This window comes from Echiichthys vipera (genome assembly GCF_963691815.1).
Source record: "Echiichthys vipera genome assembly, chromosome: 21".
In the NCBI taxonomy this organism is placed as follows: Eukaryota; Metazoa; Chordata; class Actinopteri; order Perciformes; family Trachinidae; genus Echiichthys; species Echiichthys vipera.
In genome coordinates, this window is record NC_139846.1 from 8,025,348 (window position 1) to 8,043,850 (window position 18,503).

The 18,503-nt window shown below is 39.7% G+C and overlaps 2 protein-coding genes across 3 annotated transcripts in view; one reads left to right on the forward strand and one right to left on the reverse strand.

Annotated features, from left to right (window-relative positions):
• The window catches only part of apbb1ip (amyloid beta (A4) precursor protein-binding, family B, member 1 interacting protein), a 44,512-nt gene extending 34,347 nt beyond the window's left edge, over window positions 1-10,165 (forward strand). For both annotated transcript variants that reach the window (XM_083936349.1, XM_083936350.1), the window contains exons 7-14: window positions 3,141-3,262; window positions 4,783-4,857; window positions 4,972-5,115; window positions 5,385-5,495; window positions 7,815-7,913; window positions 8,002-8,125; window positions 8,237-8,298; window positions 9,075-10,165. In XM_083936349.1, coding sequence (XP_083792475.1) covers window positions 3,141-3,262; window positions 4,783-4,857; window positions 4,972-5,115; window positions 5,385-5,495; window positions 7,815-7,913; window positions 8,002-8,125; window positions 8,237-8,298; window positions 9,075-9,689 — 1,352 coding nt within the window. In that variant the 3' untranslated portion in view covers window positions 9,690-10,165. The remainder of the gene's footprint in view (window positions 1-3,140; window positions 3,263-4,782; window positions 4,858-4,971; window positions 5,116-5,384; window positions 5,496-7,814; window positions 7,914-8,001; window positions 8,126-8,236; window positions 8,299-9,074) is intronic.
• A 332-nt stretch (window positions 10,166-10,497) lies between these two features.
• On the reverse strand, window positions 10,498-18,379 carry LOC310963460 (protein adenylyltransferase SelO-like). Its single transcript, XM_083936309.1, has 19 exons — window positions 17,392-18,379; window positions 17,173-17,291; window positions 16,955-17,083; window positions 16,439-16,503; window positions 16,275-16,331; window positions 16,040-16,138; window positions 14,713-14,780; window positions 14,520-14,607; window positions 14,346-14,415; window positions 13,996-14,068; window positions 13,830-13,913; window positions 13,616-13,745; window positions 13,289-13,333; window positions 13,104-13,185; window positions 12,924-13,016; window positions 12,038-12,114; window positions 11,787-11,830; window positions 11,544-11,623; window positions 10,498-10,750 (listed from the first exon to the last, which is right to left on the reverse strand). The coding sequence occupies exons 1-19, from the start codon at window positions 17,627-17,629 to the stop codon at window positions 10,628-10,630; spliced, it is 1,764 nt and encodes a 587-aa protein (XP_083792435.1). The 5' UTR covers window positions 17,630-18,379; the 3' UTR covers window positions 10,498-10,627.
• Between the last annotated feature and the right edge of the window lie 124 nt (window positions 18,380-18,503).

Consider the following 18,503-nt stretch of genomic DNA (forward strand, 5'->3'; position numbering starts at 1 on the left):
TTATATGAATGATCAACACACGCACAAACACACACGCAGAACCACAAACACACACACACACACACACACACTCACTCAGACAAAATGCGCAGGGAGGGATATTTCATTCAGGTCCAGATGATGAAGTGTATTTTTATTGGCACGACGGATACTTCAGTGAGCTCACAATGAAACATTGATCTTACTCCTATCCATCTCTCTTGTCCTCCTCTCTTTCCTACGCTCTCTTTCTCTACATACACACACGCGCACACACACACACACACACAGTGTAGACAGGTGGGTTTAATTTGCTCTATCGGACACCGTCAGTCATCCTCTCTGTCATACGGAAATAGAAGCCTTATGATCTCAGTCCTCCATCTGAGCCGTCTGTGCTATATTTGCTCTAGCTGCTGCAGCTCGCCTCCATCAGATTCTCGGGCCGCTCATTACCATCTGTTTTCTAACATCTTATTCAGATTGTCACAGAGATCATTTCCTATTTTCTTAAGAACCAATCTTATATAGCGCCATTATAAGCCGTCCTGAAACTGATTTAACGAGATACTGGTGGTTATGACATTAACCCCTGCCAGCAATGGATTGTAAGTCAATATTATTTTGCTTGAAAATTACATTCATGTAATTTTATATACTGCTTGTTATGCTGTGAAAGACTAAATTAAAGGATAAGCCTGGATTTATTGCTCCATATTTTCAACAAATTCCTTTGGAAGTCCATTTTGAACTTGACTTCCTTGACTTCCTGTCCCTGTCTGCACCTCTCAGCCCCCAAGCTCCATTTATCCAACTGCAGACGTAGGACTTTAGTATGAATTAATCACATAGTTTTAATCAAAAAAGAAAATTAAAGCTGCAGTTAGTAGCTTTTATAAAAAATATTTCACATTTTCTGAAACTGTCACTATATCATGAGAGTTAAGTATATGAAGACTGTGGAAAAATCCTGTTGCTCTGCCTCCTCCTAGTGCTCCTAATGCCATCTGCAAGATTCCACCGTGCCTGCAGGAAACAACCAATCAGAGCTGAGGAGTCTCTGACCCATTGTCACTGACAATTTTTTATAGCACAATTCAACAACAGCAATTCAAAGTGCTTCACACAAAACATTATAAGCATTGGAAAGAAACACATCCAATTACATTGAAATCACATATAAAATGAAATTCAGATGAAACAATTAAAAGATCAGAAAACATCAGAAAAGGAATTTCCAGTTGTCAGTTAAGGTAATAGAAGTTATTCCATTGTTTTTAAGTAAATATGTACGCTGCATTTGAATATTTAAGCTGATCCATGTTCTGTATCTAACCACTCTAGTTTTGGATGGCTGATGCATCAGTTACTTTCATGAATATACTTTCTTTATTCCCACCCGTGCAGTAAACACAGACATAAAAAGTATTTCCCCCGCACGTTCAAACATCTATGCCAACACTCTGGAGACAGTTTACTCTTTCACACTGAGTCTACAGTACGTTATTATTCAAACCAGAATATTAAACGCTCTTTAATCGCACATAGTATACTCCGTGTCCCCTCTGTTTCAGCTTTGCGCCTTAAAAAAATAAATCCTTTGCCATATGTACAGTAGTTCACTCTGTCACGGAATCTGTAAATCAGCTGAGCTCAGTTCAAAGTCAGTTCCACAGCTGTACTATTGTCTCTTTCAAATGGGATGAATTAAGGAAGGGCTCAATAAAATACAAGCCTCCCCATTTTGCTGGAAGGACTTTAAATGGCACTAAACCTCGAAAACACATTAAGGGCACTTTCCTCTCCTCTTCCACCTCCTCCTTTCTGCCCACCCACACACTCAGTGCCATAGATCTCCAGAGTGCACCGGGCATTTGACTGTTGTGCAGCCACGGCCCCCAATTACAGGTTAGCAGTCGAGGCAGAGGTAAACATTAAATAAATTGCTGCCAGGGTTTCAGTCTACAGTTTGACTCTTACAATCATTAAATGGATGGTGTGCCTTTGCTGCTAGACTGAGTTATTTGGAGTAGAAATCCCTTTGAACTGCATTAACCACATTGTGCGTTTCAGTAGTGTGTGCATGGTGAGCACATGGGTGAATCTAACAGAGGGTTTGTTTGAAGATGGTGTTGCTGTTGAGCGCTGTGGGAGTTTATTGGGCATGGCCTGCCGCGGCTTTTGGATTGGTAAAGATTAAAGGTCGGCAATTATGTTTAGTTGTAAGAACATAACGCACCCTGGGGGGGTTACAGGCATTTAAAAATGCACTCCGTTTTGATGGTCAAACTGTCACGCTGTCGTTAGTCAGAGATGGCGCAAGACCCTGCACACACACACACACACACACACACACATGCTCATGAATCAAATGACCTAAACATGAGACGTTTTTCATGCTTTAAATAAACGTGTGTCCCATAGCTAATTTAAACATGTTGCCCAAAGGGAAACATACATTTCCTCATTTGTTGTCTGCTGGCAGCATCATCTTTTTGTAAAAAAGCAGCATGTAAAATATCCAGAAAGTAAACGAGAGAGTTCCTCTTCTAAGGTTAAATCTACAGCACTGACTTTACTTGTTAAGGTTAATATTGAAGGTATGTGGTGTTTAAGAGTCCTGTGTGATACTGACACACACCCACACACACACACACACACACACACACACACACACACACACACACACACACACACACACACACACACACACACACACACACACACACACACACACACACACACAACACACACACACACACACACACACACACACACACACACACACACACGCACACTGAATGCAACTTGTCCATGTCCACGTGTACCTTCATTCCAATGTAAAAATACTTATGTATAATTTATATAATTTACAGAAAAATAAAGAAAAAAGCCAAAAATAAACACTTTTCTCTTTAACAAAAATATCCAAATTTGGCAACAGTATATCAAAAATGTATTGCAAGAGAAAGTAATATGGTAAATGTCCATATCAATAGTTTGACTTACCCCTTAAGTCAAACTATTACTTAAAAACCATTCTGAGCAACGCTACAACTCCAAAAAGATAAATGTTTCCTGTGACTATAATCAAATAAAATGATGCACATAATGGCTTTAAGGAGGTCATCTGAATACTTATTTTTTTTCCTTTTTGACAGAACGGACATTTGAAGACCACGAGAACCTGGTGGAGCCTCTCTTAGCGTGGATGAGGGACAGCGAGAACAAAGTCCTCTTTCAGGAGCGGGGGGAAAAATATGAGGTTTTCAAAAACCCACAGGTTGGTCCCCATTCACTGTGTGCACGTTCATACACCTCTCCACACATATACCGAGTGATGAGAGGTGATGTGATATTTCAGAAGTCCTACACTGGCTCGTCCACTCTTCTTGGCCCTGGTTTGTGAAAATCTATCTCATTGTTTCAGCTCAACGCCATCTGGCTATTTTCACCGCCGAATCGTCTGAATTATGAGATGTCTTTCCTCCGCGAAGGACGGCCTCTTACATTTATGCCCTCGCTGTAATATATCAAACAAAACAGCTTCAGGCAAAAGAGAGAGAGAGAGAGATCTTGGCATGTTTGTTGATATAAAGGGACCCTTTATAATCTCAGTATTTAATGGATTCGGTCTGTTGGCAGAGACAATAGTCGGGGTGGAAAACTGGTGAGATATTCTCATTTTTAAACTACTCCATCATGTCTTCCACATCCCCCAACAACAAGCCAACCTGTTTTATACAGCACGTCCCTATCAACATAAATACAGCCTCAACTTTTGACAAGAGCTACCAAAATAGAATTCCCCTTTAGGCTTTCTCTCGCCACAATAAAAGCACCAGCTCAGAGTCTGTGACACTTTTCTTTCTGCTCAGGTTGCTGATGTTTTGTCCTAATACTCGATACTTGTGTAAACTTGACTTCATTTTTCTAGGAAAAAGTGAGATTTCATAAAAGTTAAGGATGTAGTGTTTTATCCTTGTTCAGACAGAGATTGCATTCGGATTAGGTTTGCAAAGGGACGGAAAATGTCCAGTAAATTAACAGAAACTTTCTTTTTAAGGGAATTAACTGGAAACATCTTGTTTTGTCATAGGCAGACATCCATGCAAAATAATACAATTAAAAAACATTTCAACAGATGTATTTGTAAATAGAACTGTATCAAGTTTTAACTATTTTATTGAACAATCAATTATTTCATTGAACAACAAAAACATAAATGTTGAGTAAAATATTACTCATCCCCATGTGCATGTGATGGAATAAAATAAGATATTCTCAAGTGTATTTGCATGAAATCTGGTTGTTTTAGTCAAGATTATGCAAACAAATCCCTGTTAAGGGCCAATCTTCATATTCCAGGTTTATTCCCATTTATTCCCATGAATTCCTGTTAATTCCCATGGAAAGTTTCCAACTGCAACTCTAATTTGGATCAAACCAATTTACAGGGATCTGGATAATCATCTTTATTTGAGGAAACAGACATTTGATAAGACTACAGGTGCTTTGGGACAATTTAACCCTGATTTAGTCCTCCTGACATTGGAGGAGAAACCTGCTCCAGGACCTTGATCGGTACCGATGTTCCAGATTATCTGGTCATGTGAGCGGGTTACAGATCCAATCTTAAACCTCCTGAATTGTTTGCAGCCTCACTGGGTCGGCCCGATAATTTCAAACATGTTATTGTCTGTATTGTTGTCGTGTTATTTAAGTTTGGACCGAAGTGGTGGACTGAACATTAATTGGTAACAATAACACTCAGTTACAGTAAATATTGTTTTATTTCTGCAGAACTTTTATCTATGGAAGAAGGATAAGAAAGCTCTCAAAGACATAAAAGACAAAGACAAGGAGATTTTAATACAGGTAAATGAACCCACACACAGAAACCCGTGAGTGAAATAGTTCCTTTAAAGTGGCCGTTGTCCCAGCGGGAGCTTCTCGCCGTGACCCCCTTTCATCCTCTCTTCACCTCTGCAGGAGAACTTCTGTGGGACTTCCATCATCGTGCCTGATCTCGAGGGGGTGATGCACCTCAAAGAAGACGGCAAGAAGTCCTGGAAACCGCGGCTCTTCCAGCTGAGGGCCTCGGGAATTTATTACGTGCCCAAAGGGAAGACCAAGGTTAGGGGGTCAGAAGGGGACCAGACTATAAACGCACATCCAGCAGCTAATACTCTAATCCAGGACACATTTGTCTGGGCTCTAGCAAGTAGTGAAAGATGAAAGCCCAGTGGATACAGAGAGGTTTTTTTGCAATACCAACTGGAAATACAAGAAATATAAAGTTCATTTTTTAAATGTATCACTGGGATGACATAGTTGTTTCATGCATCACATGGATACCAGCAATATATTTATATTGACTTATATACTCTTTCTTTCTTTTTCAGTCGTCCCGTGATCTCGTCTGCTTTGTCCAGTTTGACAACGTTAACGTCTACTACAGCAAAGACTATAAGGTCAAATACAAAGCCCCAACTGACTTCTGCTTTCTTCTGAAGGTAGGTTAACGTCACATTTGTTGTTTTCATCAACCATTAAGCCTCACACACCCTTTCACTGTGGAATTAATGAACAGAGAAGTTGCAACTTCCCCCAACCGAAGAAAACATTTACAGTAAAGACTCTTGAGTGCCTTTTTTAGTGTTTCTCTTTCACTAGTAGATGTTAAGAGACATTTATCACACCGTTTACTGCACGGTGCGAGAGATATCAACGCAGAATTGATCACTGCATGGTGCTTTCTGAGTATATGGTCAGCCACACAGCTGCTGGCTTTACTGGAATTGCAATAAATAGTTTAATTTGAAGAAGTGAAAGGAGACAGTTTATCCAATTTAGCCGAAAGTGAACAAGGTGATTTTTTAGCAGTTCCTAGTATTTCTCTAAAATGTTATGCCTGTAAAAGCAGCATGCAACGAATGAAAAGAGCACTTTAAAATGTAGAATATTAACAGTTATGGCAGCTTGTGTATAAGAGCAAGAAATGCTGACTGGCATGTCAAAAGCGAGATTTAGAGGAGTTAGTGGTGAGTCTTAAAGGGATGTGAAAGTCCACTTTCTTTCTTTTTTTTGCCCCTGTCTTCTCTGGGAAAATACTAAATTCAGCAGATACCGTTGGGCTAGTTGTTGAGGATCAAAGAAGAAAAAAAAAAGCTTAGAGGCAAATAAACTGAATCTACCACCAGTGAAAGACAAGCGACCTCCAGGTTTGAGCCAAAGACGCTGCTGGACACGGGCAAAGGAAAACGACCTGTCAGAGTAGACTTTTTGGAAGCTTTCACAGGCTTGTTGTTGTTCAGAAATCCCACAATAATACTTGATAAAAGCGGCCTAGTTGTGAAAGATGGTGCTGATACGATAATTACCGAGGCTGTTTTCAGCTGCCACGGTGTTCACTCAGGGTGTGTTTTGACAGATTGGTAGGGTGGTGTTTACGGGCTGCCAAAAAAACTGCTGCAATTCAAGGACGACAGCGAAACAGTTTAGCTTCATCATTTAGCTGCTTTATATTCAGAGGAGCTGCCGGAGGTGATCGGTTATACCATCCCCGTTATGTAGAACTGAGTCAACTTCCTCTTCAGGGGAAAACCGTCTGGGACTAATGTTAGACCCATACAGTCTGCACTGTAAAGCACATATCTGGTACATTTACAGGCATAAACCCAACAATTAAGACTATTTGATTGAGCATCAAACATCTCTCATTTCCGTACATTAAACTGGATACAGGATGTACACGGTGGCATACACATTTGCCTTTTTTGCTTTCTAATTTGTGTGTTCATGTTCAGAAATGCTGACTGGGCTATTTCGAACAACAGGAATAGAAAATGTAGAGTCAGTTTAACTAGTGTTGCCCGTTCAGACTCGCTCTAGACTCACTCTGCCCCCTTGTGGAGGGGGAACTCCTCTGATTTGACACTGCACTCGTGAGAGACAGTTGTGTAAAATGCCTCAGTTGAGTCACTGGTTGAGGCTGAAGACCACACGTTTGGAAATGAATGCAAAATCTGGAAATGTGAAGTTAGAAAGAAGCGAACTAACCAGACCTCTGTATCCCGCTCCTCATCTCTGCTTGAGGCTCGTGACTAAAGTGAGTAACGCTGCTACTAGCATAACACACCTGGATCTCTGAGTGAACCAGCAGTTGAGTTGCATTGTGGGTAATATAGGCCCCAGGGTACTTGGTATGAAAAGATGATACTTCTGGTTCCACTGCGACATGTCTTTCAGTGAATACACTACTGAAATACAGTTGTGCAGCAAGAAAGATGTTAGAAGATGCAACTTGCTGATTATTTTCTTTTGTCGATTAATCAGTCTCATTTTTTTTTTTCAATTAATCAATTAGTAGTTGGGTCTTTAATATGTCAGAAAATGGTGAAACATATCAGGTTTTTCCAAATCCCAAGATGACGTCCTCAAATGTCTTCCTTTGTCCACAACTCACAAATAATTCTTTAAAAAAAATGCTAAAACCTTATTAATCAATTCTTGAAATATTACAACTAATTGGTTCATCTTTGCAGCTCTAGTGTGTGTGGTCTTCAATTACCCCCCCCCCCCAAAAAAAAACCTCTTATTGAACATTTAATATGAAATTTACTGTAGTGTTATATAAGTGTTATCTGTTAAACTACCCTCAAAGTTTTTATGATTAAAGTTCTCTGAAAAGTGAGAGTAATAATCCAAACTAAAACCACACTTCCTTATCTCCTTCCAGTCTGTATGGTATGTTCTAAATCAACTGCAGTTCAGATGAGGTGAATATTCGATCTAATAAAACACGTTAAAGGTGATTGGACTTGTCTCTACAGCACCCTCAGATCCAAAAAGAGTCGCAGTACATCAAGTACCTCTGCTGCGATGACGCTTGGAGCATGAACCTTTGGGTAACTGGAATACGGATTGCTAAGGTAAACTGAACCACCTCTGCATTTAATAAAAACATATTTGACATGTGACTAGTACTTATGATCTGTGGTGTGTTCCTCTCACTCCCAGTACGGCGCGTTGCTGTATGAAAACTTTAAAACAGCTGAAAAGAAAGCAGCTGTCAGCGCGACGTGGACGAACCGCAGCACTCCAGTGAGCTCCAATCCATCGACGCCCTCACCCACCATCAAAGGTAGCACGACACACACGCTGCCCTTCATGTAAAACAACCCAGATGTAGTGATATTAGGACAAACCACATGCCTGTACTGTATGTTCACTGGTGTTTCTCCTTATCTGCCAGCCAAATCACCAAGCCAGGCCAATGGTCACGCTCCCAAGCCCGAACCAGGACCTGTTTCTAAGGTACAAACCTCTTCATTAGTGCTGAAATACTCTTTTTATTATCAAGTCATCCTTTGATCATTATTGTTTAGTCCATACAATGTTACGAGAGAGTGAAAATGCCCACCTCAGATATCAGGCAGGATTCAAATACGTTAAATTTGCAATGATAAAACACTAAGAACAGCAACAAATGGGATAACACTTTATTTTAAGGCTCCACTATTTATTGTAAATTGGTAGAAATATGGAGAAATAAAGAGTACACTTCATCAATTTTCGTTTGTTTCACTCTTATTACAAACAGACCTGAAATACTCACATGCTCACACAGGACCTAAAGACATTGTGAGGAGATGTGGGAGCTACTTAACTATTTTAAATAACTTTTTATGACATAAATCACTATACTAAGACTTTATATGACATTGTTTGTGACTATAACAATGCTTTTTTAGGATTTTTTTTTCAATTTCTATGCTATACAATGGCTTTTTTTTTAATGTTTGGCTTCTTTTTAGGTGCCTTCTTCTATGAGTTTTCCTTACTCTTTTCAACAAATTATGCCATAACTGCTTTAGACAGTCTATCCTGTGACTTTTTTCAACATATTATGTTTGAAAGAAATCAGTACAATATGACTTTTTTCCATTTTTCTCAACATACTATACTATGACTTTTTCAACATGGTATACTATGAATCTTTTTAGAATACAAAAGAATAAAAAACAAACCAAAGTGATAACCTGAATCTGTTTTTTATTATCAAATCATAATGTTCCATTCTGTCTTCTCAGGACTTTGGAAATGTCCCACCTCCACCTCCACCCCCACCATTGGCTGATATGCTTCCCCCACCACCTCCAGACCCAGTTATGCCTCCTCCACCCCCTCCTTTGGCTGCCAAGCGTTCCCCAAAACCTGCCACCCCCCAGCGACAACTGCCAACCAACTTCCCTCCTCCTCCACCTGCTATGGACAACCGCCTTCCTCCACCCCCGCCCAATGATAATGCTTCAGAGGACCCACCAGACTTCCTTCCGCCCCCTCCTCCGGGTGCTGGATTTGGTTCAGTGCTACCTCCTCCTCCGCCATTGAACTCCCTACCACCGCCGCCACCGCCAGTGAGTTTCAAGGGTGTGGACCAGTCTCTGCCTCCTCCACCACCAGATCCAGGGTTTTTACCTCCGCCTCCACCTCAGCCAATGTTCACAGGGGCGGGTGCACCCCCTCCGCCACCTCCTCCACCACCTGCTGCTGCACCGAGAGCAGCAGTGCGGCCTCCTGGCTCAGTGAAAAAGAGACCTCCAGCTCCGCCAAAGAGGACTACGCCATCATTGCCGGGGGGAGGGGGTGGAGACTTCATGTCGGAACTGATGCTCGCCATGAACAAGAAGCGTGGTGATCATTAGCCAAATGAGACATTTGTGTAGTAAAAAAATAGCAAAACTGCTACTCTTTACATCCACAACAATACTGAACATCTCCAAAATGAAGCAAGTGGAGATCAGTACAGACTTTATCTCTTCCAGAAAACAGATGACTATCCAGCCATTCTTTTTCTAAACAGCTTATCCAAGACATAATATTGCATTAATTATGTGAGAGGGGGAATATTCTTACGACACAGTTTAAAGATAATGTCATACAAAGACCCGTTTTGTACAGTGTTTGAAAACCTGCTAAGAGAAAACGTGGTGCATTATCTGTTGTAACAAACATGAGGTGTAAGTAAACTGTTTTGTATCACATAAATATAATGCTGTCTTCATACTTAAAAAATACATTTTCATAGAATTGTATATATCATGTTTGCATGGAGGGCTGTAAATACTTGAAATACTTTCACATATACAGAATACCTTAATAGTTTCAAATGACTAATAAACCCTGGTATGAAAATGCAACAATTTCTTATTGGATGGAATTACTGGATGATCTTTTTGTCATTAAATACAACCTGCTGAAATCGGAAATGTAAAAAGCACTCACATTCCATTCTGTAGCCCTGGTATGTAGCGATGTGAACCTAGATCCTTCAAAAACGCAACAGGACAGACGCTACTAAAACCTGTTTTATTATTGCACAATTTAAATAGACAAAATCACAAAAGTAAAAAGTGCAGGGAGAGGCAGAATTTTGACGGCTTGACAGCTGAATATTTCCAATCAGTTCTTTTTTTTGGTCACTGTATCCACATATGTAATCTTGAAAGGAACATTAAACAGCCATGACCTTGGCATCTTGGCAATCTTTTCCACCTGCATGAGGATTTCATCCAATATATATTTTAAAAAATCCAGGTATGTTGTAATTCTTCGTGGCATTTCTGCTCTGTCCAAGAATCTCTCAAGAGGAACAGCTGACCTTCAACCTCTCCGCCCACAGGGGAGGTATTGCTGCATAGCCCGCCTCCTCTGCAGTCTCTTGTGTAACAAAGGGACGGGACAGTATATGGTGCAGCAGCTCCACCTCGTGGGGGAAATGAAGAAGGAACCAGGTTAAAAATCAATCAACAACTTGTTACCAAGAAGTAATGGAACATTTTGGATTTTAAAATTTAATTATTTAATAGAGTGTATGAGTGGAAGTTAAATTGAATAGATTTTAAGTTCATTTCCATACATCTTAGGACCTCTAGACTAATGACTTTTTGGTATAGTATGTCAAAAAAGTGGAAAAAAGTCATAGTACAATATGTCAAAAAAACAAATAGTAAATTATCCCGGAAGTCAACGTATAGTATGTTGAAAAAAGTTTTTTTTCAAGTCATAGTTGGAAAAAAAGTCAGTGTCATCAACCCGTACTCAGATGGAAATTTGCCTGCATGGTTAAATCTGGCACATTTGTGACTTTGCTGCTATTGTTAATGTGCGTTGTCCCTTTTAAATAAAGAAATCTAAAAACTAAAATAGTACAGTATAGTAAAAGTGAAAATATAATATGTCCAAAATATGCTCAAATCAGTCATAGGATAGCCTGGCAAAAGCAGTCACGGCGTAATTTGTTGAAAAAAAAGTCAGGAAAAGTCACAGAAATTGACGTCCAAAAGTAAGCCACAAATAAAAAAGTCATAGTATGTAGAAAAAAGTCTAAATAAATCAAAATATGTGTCTGAAAAAAGCTTAAATCAGTCATAGGACAGCCTGTCTAAAACAGTCATAGAATAGTTGGTTGAAAAAGGCCTTCATTGTTCCTAAATCGATTCATCAAGTTGTAATACTTTTTAAGAAACGTGTAATATCAGTTAAAATCACATACACACCTCAGAAAAATCATTTTTCTCAGCTTTACTTATTGCAGACTGTGCCATCCAGTTCCTCAGCACATATCTAGGATTTACATCTGGAAGAGATTTTTCAGACAAAATAGTTCCTGCTAAAAACATCATCACAAGAAGTGAATGATTTCTTACTTGCTGTTTTGAAGCACAAGGCCATGACTCAATATGACATTTCAAATTATTCCATGTTCAAATCAGAACTTATATGTAGATTTAGTGGCTTACTTTTCATCCTGTGTTGACGGCCCAGATCACTATCATTTTGTTGTCTGAACAGGGGAAACAAACAATTACATCCACTTTGATATAATACACAAAATAACAACAAACTAATGTAGTGAAACCCAAACAGAAATAAGAGTATACCAAGTGTTTTCATGCAAACATGGAATGACCTTTGGAATAGTTCAGAGAAACTTGGGTTACCAAAACAACTTGAGCAACTAAAGCAAATTACTGTTCATATTTTTTCTCACCTGCTGAGCCGGAGCAGGTACATGCTGAGCCAATCAGAGAAGAGCTTGTGGGACGACAAGTCTTCGAGAGCCCACATCTAATGCAAAAAGACAAAAACAATGCCTTGAAATCTAAATTAAACTTCGGAATTGACACATGGTTCGGTTTACAGTAGCAGCTCTTTGCATGTGGCTCACCTGCATACTAATAACAATAATGTCAGTCATACACATGCATCTTTTATCATATTTATCACAATTTATTCATCCTATATGACTACAATGATGAGTTCTTGGTATGGATACTAAAGATTTCACCACAGAATCTACAAACAGGAATATACCCTCACCGGCCACTTTATTAGGTACACCTGTCCAACTGCTCATTAACGCAAATTTCTAATCAGTCAATCACATGGCAGTGACTCAATGCATTTAGGCATGTAGACGTGGTGAAGACGATGTGCTGCAGTTCAAACCGAGCATCAGAACGGGGAAGAAAGGTGATTGAAGTGACTTTGAACGTGGGATGGTTGTTGGTGTCAGACGGGCTGATCTGAGTATTTCACAAACTGCTGATCTACTGGGATTTTCACCCACAACCATCTCTAAGTTTTACAGAGAATGGTCCCAAAAAGAGAAAAGATCCAGTGAGCGGCAGTTCTGTGGGTGCAAATGCCTCGTTTTAGCCAGAGGTCAGAGGAGAATGGCCAGACTGGTTGGAGCTGATAGAAAGGCAACAGTAACTCAAATATCCACTGGTTACAACAGAGGAATGCAGGAGAGCATCTGTGAACGCACAACACCACCTACTTTCTACAGAGAGGGAACAGCAGCAGAACACCACACTGACACTTTATTAAGCACCAGGTGCACCTAATAAAGTGGCCAGTGAGTGCAACTTTACCAGTGTGAAGTTCCCGTTGTGAAGCTGCTGTGCTGAAACTTCACTGAGCTGCCTGAAGGTCATAGTGAAGTCCGACTCTGTGTTCTCCATTATCTAGAATGGGAGTACAACAAATACAGTTTGTACACAGCCAGAGAGATTACATTTCACAGGCTGAGGTGAATCATGTCAATGACTTGCCTTAAGCAGGAAGGCAATTAGGTAGCCATCTTCCTCCTCTTCACCAAGAAGCCCCAGTTTAGCTTTAAAAAGGTGATGAAACCTGAAATAAATAAATGAATAAGTATAGAAAACCATGTATTATTACTCTGGATGGATAAACTGTAGCATGAAGGGCAACATAAAGAATCTTACATGTAGCTCACCTCATCTGGAAAATGTCAGCATATCCCTTTAAAATGATTTTAGCCCTGAAAAACAACATGAAGACAAAAATATTAAGTCTAAGGAAATCTAAAATATAGAGCAGAAAGAGAACAACATGATGTATGTGTACATTACGGTCTCACTGTTCTGTATTTACCACTGGCTAATCGAGTTCTCTGTTCAAAGTTAGTCATGTGTAAAGGGAAGTAGAATTGATCGGTGACTGCTGTTGCACTTTGTATTGGTGAAAAGCAAGTCAATATACAGTAAGTCACATTATTTAAAGTACCCATAATATAAACAGTTATCACGCAAGTTGTTCTTACTCATGGTTCTGCTTTTTAGACAAAACAGGAGTGAGAGCCATCAAGAGCTTCTCAAGGTTGAACAGTCCAATGTTGGCCTGAGCTCCTATGCTGTACCTGCCCTCATCATCAGATGTGTTGGGGACAAAATCTGCAACATTAAAAGCTTTGTTTGATATTGGAAGAACAGGACATGTTGCTTCAATAAAACACAGACATGCATCTTTGTACACACTGGGGTTATAAGACTCCATGAAGCCAAAGGGTCCATAGTCGATGGTGATAGACAGGAGGCTGAAGTTGTCCGTGTTGCACACACCTGTTGTGATAACACACAATAAATATCAGCAGATGTTGACAGAAGTTGTGTGAGAAAATGTGCAGCCAGGAGAGGTTCTCACCGTGTGCAAACCCAACAGACATCCACTGGGCAATCAGATGTGCTGTTTCATTTACAACTGTGGAATAAAACACCTGAGGAAATGTAAAGAAAACAAAATACAAAGCATGAAAGGAGGAATTTCTTCAAAGAAACAAACGGCTAAATAAAAAGCATGCAGACACACCGTAACCAAAGCGGAATGTTTGTGAGCGGTAAAAAAAGACGCTTTACTGTTGACGTATGACATCATCATCATCATCATCATCATCATCATCATCATCATCATCATCCTCCTACTTCAGATTACGGTTGTTTTATTTTAAAGTAAGATCAAGTAAAACCTTGTTTTCAGTGATAATAATTACTTACCAAATATTTATCTGGGTCATCGGAATTGATTGAAGAAAAATGTTCATCAATCACGAAGTTCAACAGCTTTCTAAAATCAACAGAACAATATGAAAGCTGCAGTAATCCCCTGCACACGCAGTAGGAGGCCATGGAATGAGAAGAAAGCCTGAAAAACCTAATGAGCGGACTCACCTCAGGAGATCTATCTCTCCACTTTGAGACAAAATTTCTACAGATCCAATACGAAACCATGACTTGGCTAACCGGAGAACAACAGCCCCTGTAAAAGAACAACATCAAAGTCCTCTACTAAAACATGTAATGTGATGAAACATTACATGTAACTGATAATGAAAGTTTGAAGTAGATTAACATGAATACCTACCTCTTTCTATCTTCACATTGCCATTGTAGAATTGATCCCTCATCACCGGCTCGTCACTTATGATTAGACTAAAAGCAAACATCTGATCAATAACTTGACCAATCAACAGTAACAGTAAATAATCCACTAAAGGTATACATGTTAATACAGACACTGGGGCTACAGGGTACTTCTACATGCCATTGGAAGTAGCAATTTCAAATTCTGGATTATCTGAGGTCTGGTAAACATTTTTATTAGATGTTGTTTTTATTGAATGCTGGAACCTGCATGGCCTGGCTAACAGTAATATAGCACAGATATTATGGATATATATTATATATAAAACTGCACCAATTCTAAATCAATAAAAAAAACAACATCTGCAGCTATACTACGCAGGGGTTACCTAAAAAAATGATAGACTAATAGAAAAGTAATTCCTCTCAATCATCACTTATGATCCACTGACCCTTGCACTTATGACCCTGCCTGGATTTTCTCTTTTTTTTCCTATTTTGCTGTGTGCGGGATGTTTGTGGGGGCCAGCCAAGAGCCTTTGGGCCCCATGTGGGTGTGGAACCCCCAGGCAATAATAGCAGTCAGGAGGAGCAGCCTGTTTTTGCTCCCAAGCGCTGCTATGTCACGCCCATCGCCGTCTGATACTGACACACAAGGCAAGGCACGTTTAAGCGTCTGTGTGATACTGGTTGGCAACTATAATGTGGGCTGAATGAAAAAGTGTGAGGTTCGGGTTCTGTGACGCACATATGCTGTGCATTGTGGCAAAAAAATAAAGAAAAATCTAGTACTGTGCATACTGGGCTCCGGTTAGGACAATTTACCGTCACATTTTATTTTAACATCATTTAACGAAGTGCAACCATAAAACCAGTTAACATTATATAGCTGCACAACATTTCTGTGTCTGTTTTATAATATTAACAGAGGTTTTATAATATTACTAGCCTAGAAATAAGGGCAGTGAGGGAACGTAGGGCGTCATGACTTTCCAGTAATTTGCTTTGTGAGCCAGAAAGTCACCCGTAACATTACCCGTTAACATGACTAACTCCTGTCCAAAGGTTATTCCACAGCTAATTACCGCCACCTACTGACATAACAAGGGTGTAGCATGACTTTTGCCCACTAAAATCATATTTTTATCTACACTGATCCCATACATGGCCTCTCCAATTGACAGAAATTTGGCATAGTGACTAAGAACTTTAATTCCTGAGAATCCAATATGAATCCAACACACAATATTAAGGCCTAGTAAAAACAAACAGATCATTTGATACGTGAAGCCTGTTTATTGCCTTCATCCATCAGTTGTTCCTCTCACCTGGCAGCCCTGCTTGTTGGAACACCCAGGAAATGCATGGCTTCACTGCACAGGAACTCCCTTACAGAGGAACGGATCACAGCTCTGCCATCTCCCGACCTGAATTAAAATTTCCAAATCCATGTTTTCAGATTAAAGATAGTTGCCTCTTGCTGCCACTTGGTATCAAAAACGTGCAAAAGCTAAACACGGAAAAGTTGGAGGAAAAGGAAGAAAAACAACTAAAAACACAGACCTTGAATAAGGTGTCTTTCCAGAGCCTTTAAGCTGCAGTTCCCATACTTCTCCTTTCCTGTGGGACATTTTAGGAGGAATATAAGTTAAAGCTTTAACTGGCGATGCACCTTGAATATACATTACTTTGAATACGTGAGGAGCCTAATTAACACATATTCTCACCTGTTGGTGTACTGACCTAGGGAATGTGCTCGACCATCGCCCAGCTGACCTGCCCAGTAGCCAAACTGATGAAGAAAGAGGTATTCATCAGTACATTTGAATGTCATCAACTTTGATCACATCTAGACTCAGATGTACACTACACGGTTATTATCATCTTGAAGGAAATGTACACAGACTTGGCTAATATACTTGTGGCTTAATTTAGACCTCAGTGGATGACTTATAGGTTGAGGTTATACTGTGCAGTTTCATGCAAAAAACAAAACCATGCGTCTAAAAGAGCCCGTATAAGAATACAGGTATTTGTAGGTACAAGATATCACGTGACTCAGCTCAGCTCATGTGGAATAATAAAATAACTAAAAATAAATAAATAAATAAAAAACTGCATACACCTGTTTTATCACAAATAAAGTATCTTATACCTTGATTTAATTTAAAAAAATATATGTTTTTGAAATTGGATATGCTGCTAATTAAGTTAGTAGTTTATGTACAATAATAAATCATTACCTGATGTCCTCCATATCTGTGAGCAAGTGGCTCTGATCCTAATGGCAGTCTGCCCCCGCTGGCATAATGCACAAAATCATCTGAGCGGGTTACAGCCACATCCAAGTCTAAAACGCCCTCGATGACGTCCTGTTGAGACAAATTCAGACATAGATTAATTCTTTACATTTCCTGTAAAGACTCTGTGGCGCTCCTGATTACATTGCACCTTACCTCACCTTCGAAGCTGCTGCAAGTCTCAGCGGGCCTTTCAGTGGGGTTGGAATGGATTTGGAGAATATGCAGTTCTTTACAGGGCGAGCAAAGTTACCATTGACCTCATCGACTGGGAATGTCTCTGCAGAGAGGATAGAAAGGATTGTATTGCACAATTATTACCGTGAAGTTTTTTTCAACTGACTCGAAATAAAACACACAAATCACTTTTTTTTTTCTACCTATTAGCTTCTTGCAGGACACTTTGAACTGCTCCAGGTCCTGTATAAGGTTTGAAACACTCATGTTCCACCTGGGTTTGACAGTGTATGAGTGCACCTGGCTGTCTGATGCCTTGTTGTCAGGACTATCATCATGGCAGTCCCAGTCACTACTTTGGCAGAACTCCAGAACATGTACAGATGTGAGACTAGAGGCTGCTACCAGAGCAAAGACTAACACTTTGCAGGGGCTCCACATGTCCACAACACAGTAACTGCCTTAAATGGACTTGACTGCAAAAATACTCTTCAAAATACTATTTTTACTTTAACGAAACAATATCAGCTAAATGCACACAAACCATCAGGAGTACACATATTATTTGGGTAGTTAATGTATACAAATGAATCATATTTTATACTTTGATCATATTGCTGCAAAGGAACAAGTAACTGAAGCTGTCAACTAAATGCAGTAAGTGGAGTTAAGAGTGCAGAATTTCACTCTGGAGTAGTACAAGTGTCAGGAGGTATTAACTAGTAATACTCACGCAAAATACAAGCACCTCAAATTGTACTTTATCACGCACTGAGCTGCTCTCCACCACTAACAAACAGCCACCTTTAATTAGTTAGCAGCTAGGCTAGGTAGCTTCTATGAAAACACCCTAAATTAAAGTAATAACTAAAGAACAATGACTAAAACTAAACCTGTAAATTGGATTTTAACAGCAGTGTGTAAATACTAAAATAGGTTTTAATTTGGCGTCGCATTCCAGATGAACAGGTTATGCTAATATAGTGTTTTGTAAACACAAACAATGTTGGCTACAGCTAGCAAACGTTTGCTATTAGCAACCCAGCTACCGTCGGTCAACGTTAGCCACGTTACTCGGCCGTTTCCCCGGAGACCAGTTTGAACCTAAGACAACCGTAGTCTACCTCTACCGCTGCATTTATGATACAATAACATTTATAAAGGAGCTCCTTATGTGTCTCAACCACTATGGTCTCAGCTTCAACTCTCGCTTTCTTTTCTTTTTTTCTTCACAACTTTATTTGCAAATTCTCCCAAACATCATGTGACACGACACAAACTGTTGGAGAACATTTCGGCATCACACTTTTTTATA

Excerpts from the sequence above, each read along its gene's own strand:
- LOC310963460 (XM_083936309.1), bottom strand. The coding sequence starts at position 17,629 with ATGTGGAGCCCCTGCAAAGTGTTAGTCTTTGCTCTGGTAGCAGCCTCT. Across the intron at positions 16,504-16,954 it reads ACAGATATGGAGGACATCAG|TTTGGCTACTGGGCAGGTCA; the intron begins GTAATGATTTAT and ends TTTCTTCATCAG. Across the intron at positions 12,115-12,923 it reads ACAACGGGAACTTCACACTG|ATGTGGGCTCTCGAAGACTT; the intron begins GTAAAGTTGCAC and ends TTTTTGCATTAG.